Raw genomic sequence first — 13,698 nt, forward strand, 5'->3', positions numbered from 1 at the left:
GCTCATTTTGACGCACACAATGCTTCAGTGGACACCTTCTCTGCATGAGAGTAGTAAGCAGGTTGATTAAGTTGACTTTAAGCTGTTTTCGCTCGGAGCAATGCAAGCAATTAAGGACCCTTGAGCCAAGTGCTGTACTGATGTGACTCTATCATTGAGTCTTGTGGGTCAAATCCTGAAGAGTTCCGTTCAACTAAAAGCCACTGAGCCGTACTTTCCTGTGGTGCTGGTTATTATTATCCAGTACAGGGTGTTGGAACTTTTGAGCCAGTGAGTGAGCACCAACTTTATGTCCTTTTGTTTGCTGCACAATATTCTGCGAAATTTTAGAGTTTGGAGTTGAACGAATCAAAATACCGAGCCGTTTTGGTCTCGTAAAATTTCTTTTAATCCGTAGAGCCGAACAGCAAGGGCTTTTGTGTAAATTGAGAAGTAATTAATTACTAGCATCCCAAAGCATTGACAAAACAGCTACGTAAATAGAGACAACTTCAAACAATGAAAGACAGGAACCAAAGCGGAGAGTTCAGCTCAAACACATGTGGACTAGCGTTTTATGTAGCAGAAGCAAAAATTAATTTTAATGTCGCGGAACCCCCCTTGCCCTATAGCAAAAGAAAAACAAACAGATCTGATAAAAGGTGCGTAAATAAGTCAAGCGCGGATAAGTTTATTATTAAAACAAGAGCAGTTTTTTTTTTTAAATAAAAAGTAGAAATATTTTAATTATTTCTGAAATACCTGCTTGTCAACAATTGTTGTCATAGTAACATGACATTCATGAAATTAATGTGTAATGAACACAAAAATGACAAGCAAGCTCAAATTAATCCCTGAAATTTTTATGGCACTTCCTCAAATGGTGAGGAAAAAAGTTCTTAAGGTTCAACGTCAGTGCGAGCAGAACCCACTTCCCCTCGCTCTTTACGAGGTTAAAGTACTTTCTACATCCTGTACCTGTAGCTATAGATAGCCCAAAATGAGGGCTATTTTGATTTTATTTTTATTATTTTTTAAATTCAGGCTCATAGAAGATGGTCTGAGGTGTTCCGAAGAACATAAGCTGACATAAAATTATCAAGCGCACGCAAAAATAGCCCCAGGTTATAAAAATACATATCAAGGAAGTAGCGAAAACATAAGATTATGTAAATGACCTAGTAGGTGACAAGCAGCCCCGCTTTCCGTTCAAAGATATGTGCAGTGGATTCCCCATACAACGAAGTACAAAGGGACTGGGAAAATATATATGTTAGTGATAACTGGTTTCAAAGCCGTTGGAACAGATTTGAGGGGAGACGACCAAAATCGTAATCATTAATTCGTTATAGCGGGATAAATTTTGCGCAGTACAAGTTAGTGGTTCTGGGTTGCGTTCGTTATGACGGGGATTTCGTTGTTTCGAATTTCCTTAAATGCAGGCATTTACAGTCCTTTATAATCCTGTGCCATTGGGAAAAGCGTACCACTAAGGGAGGGCACCAACCTACCGAGGGGGTCCGGAGTGAGGAGAAAAGCTTATGTTACGCGCACCACCTCCCCCACGCTACACGCTATACAGCCCTAAGGTCTTGTTGTGCGCTGTAATGCCGAACATGTGCGTCAATCGATGGTAAATCAATATTTTGTCTGGCAGCGGTTAGTCTCCCTCGCAGCCGTTTTTAGTGTCGTCGCGCAACGCTCCTCCCCGGAGCGTTGCGTGACGACACTAAAAACGGCTGCGAGGGAGACTAGGCAGTGGTGTAATAAAAAAAAAAAAACGTCATTAAAATAATTAATTTTAAAAAAAGGTGAGAACACACCCAGCTTCGTTCATATCATCACAGCAGAGGCAAATTTCTTGTGTATTTCACATCATGGCAACGCACTCCGTAGCTTTGTTGGTTCTCTGTTTTTTAGTGGGCTCACACGCCACCACTACGAAACCTCAACAACAGGAAACCGCCGCTTCGAAAGACATGTGTGAGGTGAGTACATGGGTATTACGGTTTTCTTATTTGATTGCAACGGGGCGGTCGACCTGTTCTAAGATTAGCGTGAAATTTTGGTTGGATCTGAAGATATAATAAACACCAGGGCGCTCAGTAAATTGAAAACAACAAGGCTAGTTGGCAGTTAATCTTAGGACATCAAACACGGAAATTTGTTTCTTAGAAAAGTATTGTTATTAAAATTCCAGTGGATAAGCTATAATATCGGTAAGCCCTTATTTCTACAAGGTATACCTCAACTAGTGTTCAGCTGCTAGGATTGTCGCAGTTTTTGTACGTTAATTAGTGATCGCGAAGTATTGACTTAAAATGTAAGTTATGTTGAGGGGTCTATAATTACGTACTATGCAAGACTATACTTTTTGCCACTGCAGAAACTAAAAGGGAAGACAAAACCATTTTAACGACGCCGAGTTGGAATTAGTTCATTCTAATTAGTACGGTAAACACTGTTTTAGAAGCAAAGTGACTTTTCTTTGGAAGAGTGGCATGTTTTGAGATTCAGACGGTAAAACTTTGCTAAAGTAATTAAAACTCATTTACAGTAGGAATAAAACTTGCTGCATGCGGGTACGGAGAAGATGCTACAATGCTAGGTTTCCGCAATGCTAAAAGATGCTTTTTATTGACTGTGCCTTCCAGGCACCTGATGAAAAAATGCAACGTACCTTCAAGCCACTCAAAGCGAAATATGACAACACAAAATCATCCTCGTTTATTGTTTTCGTTGCTTGAATGCTAGGTAAGCGTCGCGAAATGCTTAAATTTTGGCTGCTTCTTAAAATTCATTTTAATGCTATTTGTTAGCTACGCAGACTTTAGCACATACTTTAGATTTTTTAGTCAAGCAGTTTCCTGATATTTCAAAGTTAACCTCAAAAGGTTATTTTCGCTGAAGGAGCCATCTTTCAGAAGAGATCAAGACATAATTAGAAGCTCACTGTGTTTACGTAATATATCAAACACGAGACACAGTGTTTCATCACATATCAAACACCGAGAAGAGAGTTGAAAATACCACGCGTAGCGGAGTATTTTTGACGAACTTCGAGGTTTTTGATATTGTGATGACACACTGTAACGAGTGTTTGATATAACTCCTCAAACAAACTGATTTTGAAGGAGAAATTAAGGATGCAAAAACGAGGAGTTTTTCATTAGATATCCAAACACGTCACGGTGCATGATTTCCTTTGTCTTTGGCTTTTGAATTATTAATGAGTTTGAGAATTAGGTTTCCTGAACTCAAACCATTGCCCTCCTAAACATTGCCTTGAAATTTAATTGAGGTGCTAGACGTGTTGAATGTTTGTCTGCTTAACAAACTTACTTATAATGCTTGTTTCATTTTTATTTAGTTAGTCAGTTCACCGCAACAGAGCCAAGCTCACAAGGTTATCTTCGTTCAGAGAGCCACCTGAAAGGCAATTGAGTAGCTTCAAAGCATACTGAATCTTTGGAGCCTTGCTTTTCAAACTGAATTACTGTTTGCAAGCTCCTTAGCAGCTTTGACATATTTCATATTATGAAGTCATCATGTTTCCTCCTATACAGCCAAGCTCATGAGGTTATCTTTGTTCCATCTTCCTGACCATTGGCTAAAATTAGTTTCTTGAAGAGATAACTACATTATTGAAAACAGCTTCTGTTTCCTAAGATAACTGAGGCAATGGTATAGGTGTCGAGAAATGATGAAATGTTGGCTGCTTCTCAAACTGTACTTTACTTTTTTCGTATTACTTTTTGCTACAAGGTCGCTTGGACAGTTAAAAATAAGGAATTAACCGCCTCCTCCAAATGAATTCGCGCGCAAAGCAAAGCGCACCATATTTCCATCATTAAAATGAAAGGAGTGGTGGTCTCAATTTTTTATTTGCAATTTTCCAATATTATAGGTGCGCATCTGGAAGTTTCAAACATATTTTACATCTGTTTCCTGCAATATAGCCTGGTTCATAAGGTTATCTTCTTTGACAGAGCCATCTTAATCGCACTGATGCTTGATTTATTAAAATTAGTTTCTCAGTTGATGATATTACTACATAATTAGAATTTTTTGTACTTACTTAGGTGTCTGCAGTTGGCAACTGTTCTTTAAAGCATTGTCATAGAGATCTGATAAATATATTTCCTGATTTCCTGGAAGCTTATTGGGTGGGCGTCGTAAAATGTTGTCGATCGTTGCAAAACTTTTTAATACGTGTTCTAAATTATTAAATTAATTAGTTTACTGCAATAGCGCCGAGTTCGGAAGGTTATCATTGTTAATAGAATCATCTTAATCCCGCTAAAGTACTAATTTAGTTTCTTTTTGAAGATATTTGAAAAAAACAAAAAAAAAAAAAAAAAAAAAAACAAAACAAAAAGAAAAGAAAAGAAAAGAAAAGAAAAGGAAACTGCTTTAACCTGTGAACAGGCTCCCAAGTGGGGTATAGAGCGAAGACAAAAATCGAACTCTCCTGGCCCGCGCCCTATACCCCACTTTGAAGCCTGGCACAGGCTAAAACCCCTTGTGTTCCGATAGAAAGAGATGGACGACAAGAAAAGAGGTCAATTTCTGGATGAGAAACATTTATGTGAATGTCGTCTCGCTTTATGAGGTAGAAAATAAATTTGATGTTTCCAAATACAATACACCAAAATTATGGGGAAGAACGTTGACAACCCGTAAGTGTGCAGGACCGTTTGTGAAGCTCTTTTATTCAGTTGCCAATTTGTTAATACCTGGGGGAAGTGAACTATAATTTTATGATCTTATTAACATGCACATATTTAACCCTCGGTCCCCTTTTGAAAAAAATACGCCTGTACCTACAAAATAACATGTCATACACACCAGGTGCCTTATTAATGGCAACTGCCAGTTTAGAGTGAGTTCGACTCTAGCATGTTAAGGCATGGCTCAAGGCCACATCTGGATAAAAAAATAGCAACACTTATAACTCAGCAGAAATTTACTGAGAGTCCACCAAACTTGGTAGCGACATAGAACTTGATGACCTTAACTCAATTCTAACTCGGGTCTTGAAAATAAATGTCACATGACCGGTAATGATTTTTTCTTTGCCCAAACAGAAAATAGAAAATGGGGGGGCCGAGTTTACATATGATGAATATCGATTGGAACGTTTTTCTTACTGTATGGTTTTGCACTACATGAATCTGCCCTGAATGGTTGACTTCAATATTTAGTGAACGGAGTATTTAACAAAATAGGTCACGTGACTTATTAAACTTCCCAAAATTTTTTTAATAAAACGTAACCCCATTCCATTGCATGCCTTAAGGAATTTAAGGTCGATGTAATACGTCGGTTACAAACTTATGGCCATGCTGGGAATTTTAAAAACATAGATTTGAAAGATAGGTAGTTTTAAATTCAAGGGGGGTCTTAAGTAAAGAATAAGCCATGCCTTAACATGCTTGAGATCCAACCGGCTGAGGGGAAATTAGCTCAATCTTAAAGAAACCAATTAGAAAAATGAGGTAAATAACCAAAGGAAAAAACTTAACATGAATGTGTTCAGGTCTGGAGTTTCAGTGAATTAGTATTTTTATCGTAACATCTGCCTGTTAGACCAGCCTAATTTTAAACGTGAACTCTGTAGTAAATTAAATGGCACGTCCCATGCAACCGATGAGCGCAGAGTATGACATCACACAAGTGTGTTGGATGAATCTGGCCACGGATGTGACAGGCTTAATTAAATTACGGCTAAATCTGGCAACACCGCAACAGACGTAACCAGTTCAACTAAATCAACAAAAGAGGGGCGAAAAACAACGCCACCAAAAATTTACTAGTATACAAAGAAACAGTAATAACCCGTTGGCTGGCGAAAGGGGAAGGGGCGGGAAAAAAAAACTTGTCTCCTGATATGAACACTCTGATGGCAAGGGAAGGAAGGACGCAATTAACAAGAAATCTTGACTATAAAGCTAGTCAGAACAACCATGACACCTCATTGGTTAGGCTTTACGCAATCTTGGCACGAACTACCAATGAACTCAACGGTATATCACGTGGTCATCATGTTGGGACATAAATAGTATTATGGCTTTCAATGTTTGCCTTTTTTTTAATTTATGGCCACCTTGGATGATCGTTCTGCTACGTGCGTAACACCCAAGTTGTGGAAGCGTTGCCTAGCGCCGAGTCAGTCAATTGAGCTTAAGCTTAAGTCAGTAGATAGGAATTGGGGGTTGAGCGAACGGGAGGAGGGGAGGGTGAGTTAAACAATAGCCGGGGTGGATGAGTAAACAATAGCCTAGAGGATGACATCATCAAAAACGATGACATCATAAGCTAAAAATAGAGAAACCGGGGGGAACGGGAGGATGAGTAAACAATAGCCTAGAGGATGATGTCATAAGCTAAAAATAGAGACAAGGGGTGTAATTTCCTCCCCTCCCGGAAGATAAAGTAATAAGCTAAAAATAGAGAAACCGGGAGGTTAGGAAGGTAGAACGTCACAATAGCCCCCCCGGGTTGACATCATCAAAAAGCGATGACATCATCTAAAAATAGTATAGTGACATCATTGGGGTGGAGGAGTATTTTGCTCTCATTATAAAACGATGATCTCATAGTTAAAAAATACAATAGTCATAAAATAGTTATAGAACTTTCCCGCTATGAAGTAGGAAACACAAAATATGATGGTTCCAAGCAGTTATTTATCTTCAGTGAGTTTAAATCATTCGCTAAGCCTCGGTTGGTGGTTTGAAATTTTTTGCTCCACGGAAGGTGAAAGCCCTTTGGCCTTTCGCAACCTACACTTGGGTAGTGTGAGGTCATTATTTTGCCTGGTGTTCCTTTGGTGAATTTTTGAAGGGTGTTGAAATCGTTTTCAAAGATAACCGGGAGTTAGGTTGTTCAGTCATTTGTATACAGTAGTCTATTTTCATTCTCCGTAAACGTAAAAAAAGCGATTACTGCCAAGCACATTATTCACGAATTTGTGAGTTTCAGTAGTAATCATACATTTTGATAATATTTTGGATGAATTTGATCGAGATTATGTGATTTTGTTGGTTATAAGAGATGAAATCAGACATCAGACGCGTGTTTCGATTCACGCACCGTTACTAAAGCTATTATGTTAATTAAGTTGAGCTTTGTCCGGGATTAAACGGTAAAAACAGTCTTTTGTTGACTTTGTTTATGAATAAGAATATTATTACGGTTGATCGATTCCTGGCTGCTTAAATTAATTTGCATGTTATGTTTGGCGCGCACTGAAAAAAGTAAACACGGTCATAATTTACTGAAAATTCTTTATTTAAATCGTTCAACAATTCGAGTACAAAGCAAAGTTCTTATGACAGCGTTAATCATCTTTATCCTCGTCATCGCTAGGGGGATAGAATCTCATTTTTGATGTCCTTTCATCCTTGTGTGTGATTGCGCCACAATCATAACATCGACGGAGAGATTCTTTCGCGTGCTTTCGTTCAAGAGGAATCTTGTGATCACATATAGGGCAAACTTTACAGTTATCTTCCCAAAAGCACTTAGGACATTTCATGACTACGGTATCATATCCATGTGAACTGTTGCAGTGTCGGCAAGGATCATGAACTTTTGCCTGAACTATCGTTGAATTTTCAACTGAGTCGCTACTATTCTCGGCCTCTTCTTCCCAATCACTTTCCAGGTCGCTGTTATGAGACTCTTCAGGTTGGCTATTTTCAGAACTGCTTTCCTCCTCTTCACTGCTGTCCGACAAGTTTTCATCATTAGCCTCATTACCTGATTCGTCCTCTTTATCCTGGTATCCTCTTTCTTTTTCTAACAAATCGCTTAGAAGTTTTTTTATTTTTGATCAGTCGCTTATTCACTCCGAGCTCTGCTAGTCCATCTAGGAAAGTATTGAGCGCACGGGGTTTGGCGACATCTTCGTTATGAGGGAGTAACGCATACTCGACCAGCTCTGAGATGTTTGTTACTGGTATTGCGCGCTGGTTTCGGAGTAACAGTCCACTAGGTGTCCAGAACAAGATATTTTTAGAAGCAGCCATACTATGCAATAGTTCAGAAGCGTGCTTTCTGGAAACGGCGTTGGAAAGGTTGTTCAAGACATCTTTTATTCTTGGTTCTTCATTCTCGCTTTCATCATCAGAACTTTCGCTTTCTTCATGTTCACTCTCGTGTTCTTCTTCAACCAAATCTATCTTTCTCTTCATATTGATCAGCACTCGTTAAAAGAGAGACACAAATGACCAAATTTCAGAATCCACGGTCTCTTTTATAACATAAGATACCAAAAGCTACTAATTGCAGGGGTCAGTAATTCTTGTATAAACCCACTGCCCTCTTGCACAAGGATGTGTTTCTTTGTCTTGTAAGGAACATTTCGCTGAGCAAGATTTAGAAGAGCATCCTTATGCGAACGCAATATGGCCCTAACTTCTTCAGACACTGGTATGTTTTCTGTAAGTACGTTATAAATAACTTGCAATAACGCATGCAACTGTTGTGGACTAGCTGTTCTCAAGAGAAACTGACGCTGCTTGGAAGGGCAATCAGAAAGGAGCTGAAGGAAACCTCGGTTGTTCTTTACAACGCGAGACATGATCATGGAATGAGTTTAAGAAAGTAAGTTCCCCCTTTTATTGTGTAGGGTGTGGGAGAAGCAATAGACTTGAGGAGAAGGAAAACACTAGAAATAAGGAGGAGGAAAAACAATAGAAGGAGGAAGGAAGAGGAGGAGAAGGAGGAGGAGGAGGAGGAGGAAGAGGAGGAGGAGGAGGAGGAAGAGGAGGAGGAGGAGGAGGAGGAGGGGGAGGAGGGAAAATAACAGAATTGAGGAGGAGGAGGGAGAGGAGGAGGAAAAAACAACAGAATTGAGGAGGAGGAGGAGGAGGAGGAGGAGGAGGAGAAGGAGGAGGAGGAGGAGGAAGAGGAGGAGAAGGAGGAGGGAAAACAATAGGGGTTAATTCTATATAAATGTGACACATTCGATGTCTTTTTCAGTTCACGTTAAGTCTTCACTGAGTTGACATGAGTTGGTTCTGTTCTTTCTGCGAAAAATCCTTTAGTAGAAAAGATAACATGCAAAGACATATGTTTAATAAGCACAATGAGTCGCCGAGTTTCACACCATTCAGAGCTATGCCGTTTTCTCCAGAAAAATGTCAGCGGTTTCGCTTCCAGCATCCTTTTACTTCCATGATTGCCGGGATGACGGGGTCTGGAAAAACGGCCTGGGTTCGATCTCTATTGCAACAAGCTTCAGAGACAATTCACCCTCCCCCGGAGAGGATCGTTTGGTGTTATTCACAATGGCAGCCTGCGTACACAGAAATGCTAGTCCCCATGCCACATATTGAATTCGTCAAGGGCATTCCTAAGGCTTTGGAGCAGGATTCCTATTTTAATGTAAACACACGGAATTTGATCGTGTTTGATGATCAGATGATTGACGCCAGTAAAGACAAGCGAATTGTGAACCTCTTTACTCGTGGTTCTCATCATCGTAATCTCAGTGTGATTTATATCGTGCAGAATCTATTCCATCAGGGAAAAGGTAGCCGCAGCATAAGCCTTAACAGTCACTACTTAGTCCTTTTCAAGAACCCCCGGGATAAACTTCAAGTGCTGACCCTGGCGAAGCAAATGTATCCCGGCCAAACGGATTTCTTTTTAAATCAGTACGAAGAGGCTGTGAAAAGACCTTTTGGTTATCTGTTGATTGATCTGAAAACCACTACCCAAGACAACTGTAGATTGCGAACGAACGTTCTACCTAGCGAAGAACGATTTGATAACGTAGCGGTACCGGACAATATCTCGCAGGAACTACTACAGTACCTCAAACAACAGAACGTAATGACTCCCCCAGTAGTTCCAGTAATGAAGAAATTACAAGATTCAATGGATGGTCTTCTCTCACGATCAGACCTTGGAGATGACGAAAGAGCAAAGCATTACATGCAGCTGCAAAACAAGTATTTGACGTTTAAACAACAGTTGAATTCCAGACTCAAAGAATCAAATCTACCCTACTCTGAAGAACAGAGACAAATTTCTAGCAATCTAATGCCAGATCAAGAACCAGTGACTGTACAGGCGGCCGCTGTCCAAACGCCCATGGTTATACAGGCGACCGCTGCCCAAGAACCAATCGCAACACAAGCGACGCCCGCGGAAGCGTCACTTCCCTCGTCCATCTTAACACCCCCTCCCACAGTACCCTCACCTACGCAGAAAAAAAAAAAACCACCTCGAATTCGGTTTAAAAACTACCTGGATGATGATGATCGTCCCTCAAGAAGATCCCGGCGAACTCACAGAAATCATCCATATAAGGCTTCTCAAGAGGATGAATTTTAATTAAATTGTGGCGCAATCACACACAAGGATGAAAGGACATCAAAAATGAGATTCTATCCCCCTAGCGATGACGAGGATAAAGATGATTAACGCTGTCATAAGAACTTTGCTTTGTACTCGAATTGTTGAACGATTTAAATAAAGAATTTTCAGTAAATTATGACCGTGTTTACTTTTTTCAGTGCGCGCCAAACATAACATGCAAATTAATTTAAGCAGCCAGGAATCGATCAACCGTAATAATATTCTTATTCATAAACAAAGTCAACAAAAGACTGTTTTTACCGTTTAATCCCGGACAAAGCTCAACTTAATTAACATAATAGCTTTAGTAACGGTGCGTGAATCGAAACACGCGTCTGATGTCTGATTTCATCTCTTATAACCAACAAAATCACATAATCTCGATCAAATTCATCCAAAATATTATCAAAATGTATGATTACTACTGAAACTCACAAATTCGTGAATAATGTGCTTGGCAGTAATCGCTTTTTTTACGTTTACGGAGAATGAAAATAGACTACTGTATACAAATGACTGAACAACCTAACTCCCGGTTATCTTTGAAAACGATTTCAACACCCTTCAAAAATTCACCAAAGGAACACCAGGCAAAATAATGACCTCACACTACCCAAGTGTAGGTTGCGAAAGGCCAAAGGGCTTTCACCTTCCGTGGAGCAAAAAATTTCAAACCACCAACCGAGGCTTAGCGAATGATTTAAACTCACTGAAGATAAATAACTGCTTGGAACCATCATATTTTGTGTTTCCTACTTCATAGCGGGAAAGTTCTATAACTATTTTATGACTATTGTATTTTTTAACTATGAGATCATCGTTTTATAATGAGAGCAAAATACTCCTCCACCCCAATGATGTCACTATACTATTTTTAGATGATGTCATCGCTTTTTGATGATGTCAACCCGGGGGGGCTATTGTGACGTTCTACCTTCCTAACCTCCCGGTTTCTCTATTTTTAGCTTATTACTTTATCTTCCGGGAGGGGAGGAAATTACACCCCTTGTCTCTATTTTTAGCTTATGACATCATCCTCTAGGCTATTGTTTACTCATCCTCCCGTTCCCCCCGGTTTCTCTATTTTTAGCTTATGATGTCATCGTTTTTGATGATGTCATCCTCTAGGCTATTGTTTACTCATCCACCCCGGCTATTGTTTAACTCACCCTCCCCTCCTCCCGTACGCTCAACCCCCAATTCCTATCTACTTAAGTCTCATCTCTTAAGCTTAGGTCAGTAAAGCTTGCCTAATGGCTCATCTTTTCATCTTAATGTGATCGAGCATCATTTAAAAAAATTAACTTAATTGACAGAGCTGTAATTAGTTAAAAATTTCTAGCCGTGCAAGTTGCTTCACCTTCGGCAGGTTCCCTCCATGATGGCGAGTCGCATACCTTAGAAACCGAGATAATACACAAAAATTTCCGTGATCGCCACAAGACTCCTCTTGTTGAGAGCCACTTTTAAAAGAAGAAGCTGTTGACAGTGGAAAACCACAAATACACCGAGTATTACCCACGGAAATGCAAAGGTGACATACCCGTTTGCTCGTCCTTATCAGCCGGGCGACACACCCGAGAAAAGAACCGGCGCCGTGTTCAAAATCTCACTGTGAAGAGAATCAGTTACAATAGGTCAGAGTTCGCACACGAAGCAAAGGCAATGCACTCAAAAGAACAAGTCACCTAACGCTGTCTTTTATCTTTAATGGAACCGTAAAAATTTAGCCGCTGTTCCTTGGCATTATTGTTGCACTTAGAGTGGTGAACATTGATTGCCAGCCAACTCGATTTCAATTTTTCCTCTATTGCTTCGCTGCTATCTGAAATAATAAAATAGTAACGCAACGACACCAAAGAGGTTTTCTTTGAAGTCATGATTGGATCAACCATATTGGACTATTTAGGAATGATCCAATTCTGAATTTTGAAACGTGTCTATCGAAATTTGCTTTCATGTCAAAGTTCAATGTGGACTTAACCACCACACCAGATTCTGTGCAGAGAAATCTCCGAAAAAGTCACAAAGTTAAGTGGCATTTGCTAAAATATCAAGATATTAATAACTGTGGAAAGCTCGCACTGGCCAAAATCACCCACGTAAAAATGTTTGACAGATCCTAATGGAACATAAGAAGGACTCAAGATTCTTTATTTTTGGCCTTGCTATCTTGTTCTGAGTGTAGCTATCTTATGAACGCTATACTTTAATCCTAGAAAGCCATGATTGGCCATGGTTTCCCAGGCATACCAGGATCAAATGGCATGCCGGGAGTGCCTGGTATTCCAGGAACGCAAGGACCACAGGGAAGGGAAGGAGCAAAAGGACAGATTGGTAACAAGGGCGCCCAAGGAATGATGGGTTCAAAAGGGGACAGTGGTCCCGAAGGGCCTCGTGGGAAGAGTGGACTACCGGGGATGATGGGAATGAAAGGAGAGCGGGGAGTGATGGGGCATCAAGGAAGAAAAGGAGACAAGGGAGAGAAAGGAGAAAGTGTGAAAGGAAGTCCAGCAAGAGGAGTGCCACAAACAAACTGGAAACAGTGCGTGTGGAAAAACGGTAACGACGAAACAGATAACGGGAAGATAAAGGTAACTAAACACGCTGAATTAGATAGTGGAATAATATGACATGTTCACATTATTATATCAAATAGAAATAATTGAATTTATTATTGACGGCAGGTTCGCACTGATTTAGATAGATGTTATATTCAAGTTGTGTTTAAACTTTATTTGCCCTTTTTGTAGGGAACAATTACTTTGTTTTTTATTTGATTGTTCAACAGGGTTACTTTTCTTAATTATTAAATATCAGTTTGTTATTAACGTGTTTTAAGGCTAGTGCTTTGCGCGATTTATCGAATCAATTTTCTTTAAGATCGTTTTTCATTTTTGTTTTTCTGACTCTGTTTATATTGGATTGCTGACTATTTCCCGCTGCAGTTTACTTCTAACGGTAACATTTCTATTTATTTTGTTGGCTCGTTTGTTTTTGTTTGTGGAAACATCCGATATCCGAGGGTAATGCGTAACTAAAATTGTACACAGGAAGTTTGAAGTTTGAACGCATACTATTCGTGTCGTTTCTTTCTGGATGCTATGCTATTTCAGAATTTGGGCGCCATCTAGGACTGGCTGGCCACTTGCCTCGATTTTATGCTAGAGCTTTGAATCCTGCTGCCTAAGAGAAGTCCTGCGGGTTGACTCGCTTCGGTCTGGATGTGGTTTCCGCCTCGAAAATCCATGCTAGTGGCGATTACTTGGACAAGTTACTTGGACTTTTAAAACGCACGTGCCTAGTATTAAACGATGTCTCTGCTAGATGCTCACTTTATCTTGCACT

General features: G+C 39.9%; 2 protein-coding genes across 3 annotated transcripts in view; both read left to right on the forward strand.

The window, feature by feature from the left end:
• The window catches only part of LOC146471038 (uncharacterized), a 73,444-nt gene that overhangs the window by 19,677 nt on the left and 40,069 nt on the right, over positions 1 to 13,698 (forward strand). The window lies entirely within an intron of this gene.
• The window catches only part of LOC146471040 (uncharacterized), a 14,454-nt gene continuing 2,553 nt past the window's right edge, over positions 1,798 to 13,698 (forward strand). Inside the window, exons 1-2 of the mRNA XM_085121323.1 lie at positions 1,798 to 1,967; positions 12,570 to 12,944. Coding sequence (XP_084977449.1) covers positions 1,857 to 1,967; positions 12,570 to 12,944 — 486 coding nt within the window. The 5' untranslated portion in view covers positions 1,798 to 1,856. The remainder of the gene's footprint in view (positions 1,968 to 12,569; positions 12,945 to 13,698) is intronic.

The sequence above is a fragment of the Pavona decussata genome, unplaced genomic scaffold (assembly GCF_977016875.1).
Source record: "Pavona decussata unplaced genomic scaffold, jaPavDecu1.1 SCAFFOLD_107, whole genome shotgun sequence".
Classification (NCBI taxonomy): domain Eukaryota; kingdom Metazoa; phylum Cnidaria; class Anthozoa; order Scleractinia; family Agariciidae; genus Pavona; species Pavona decussata.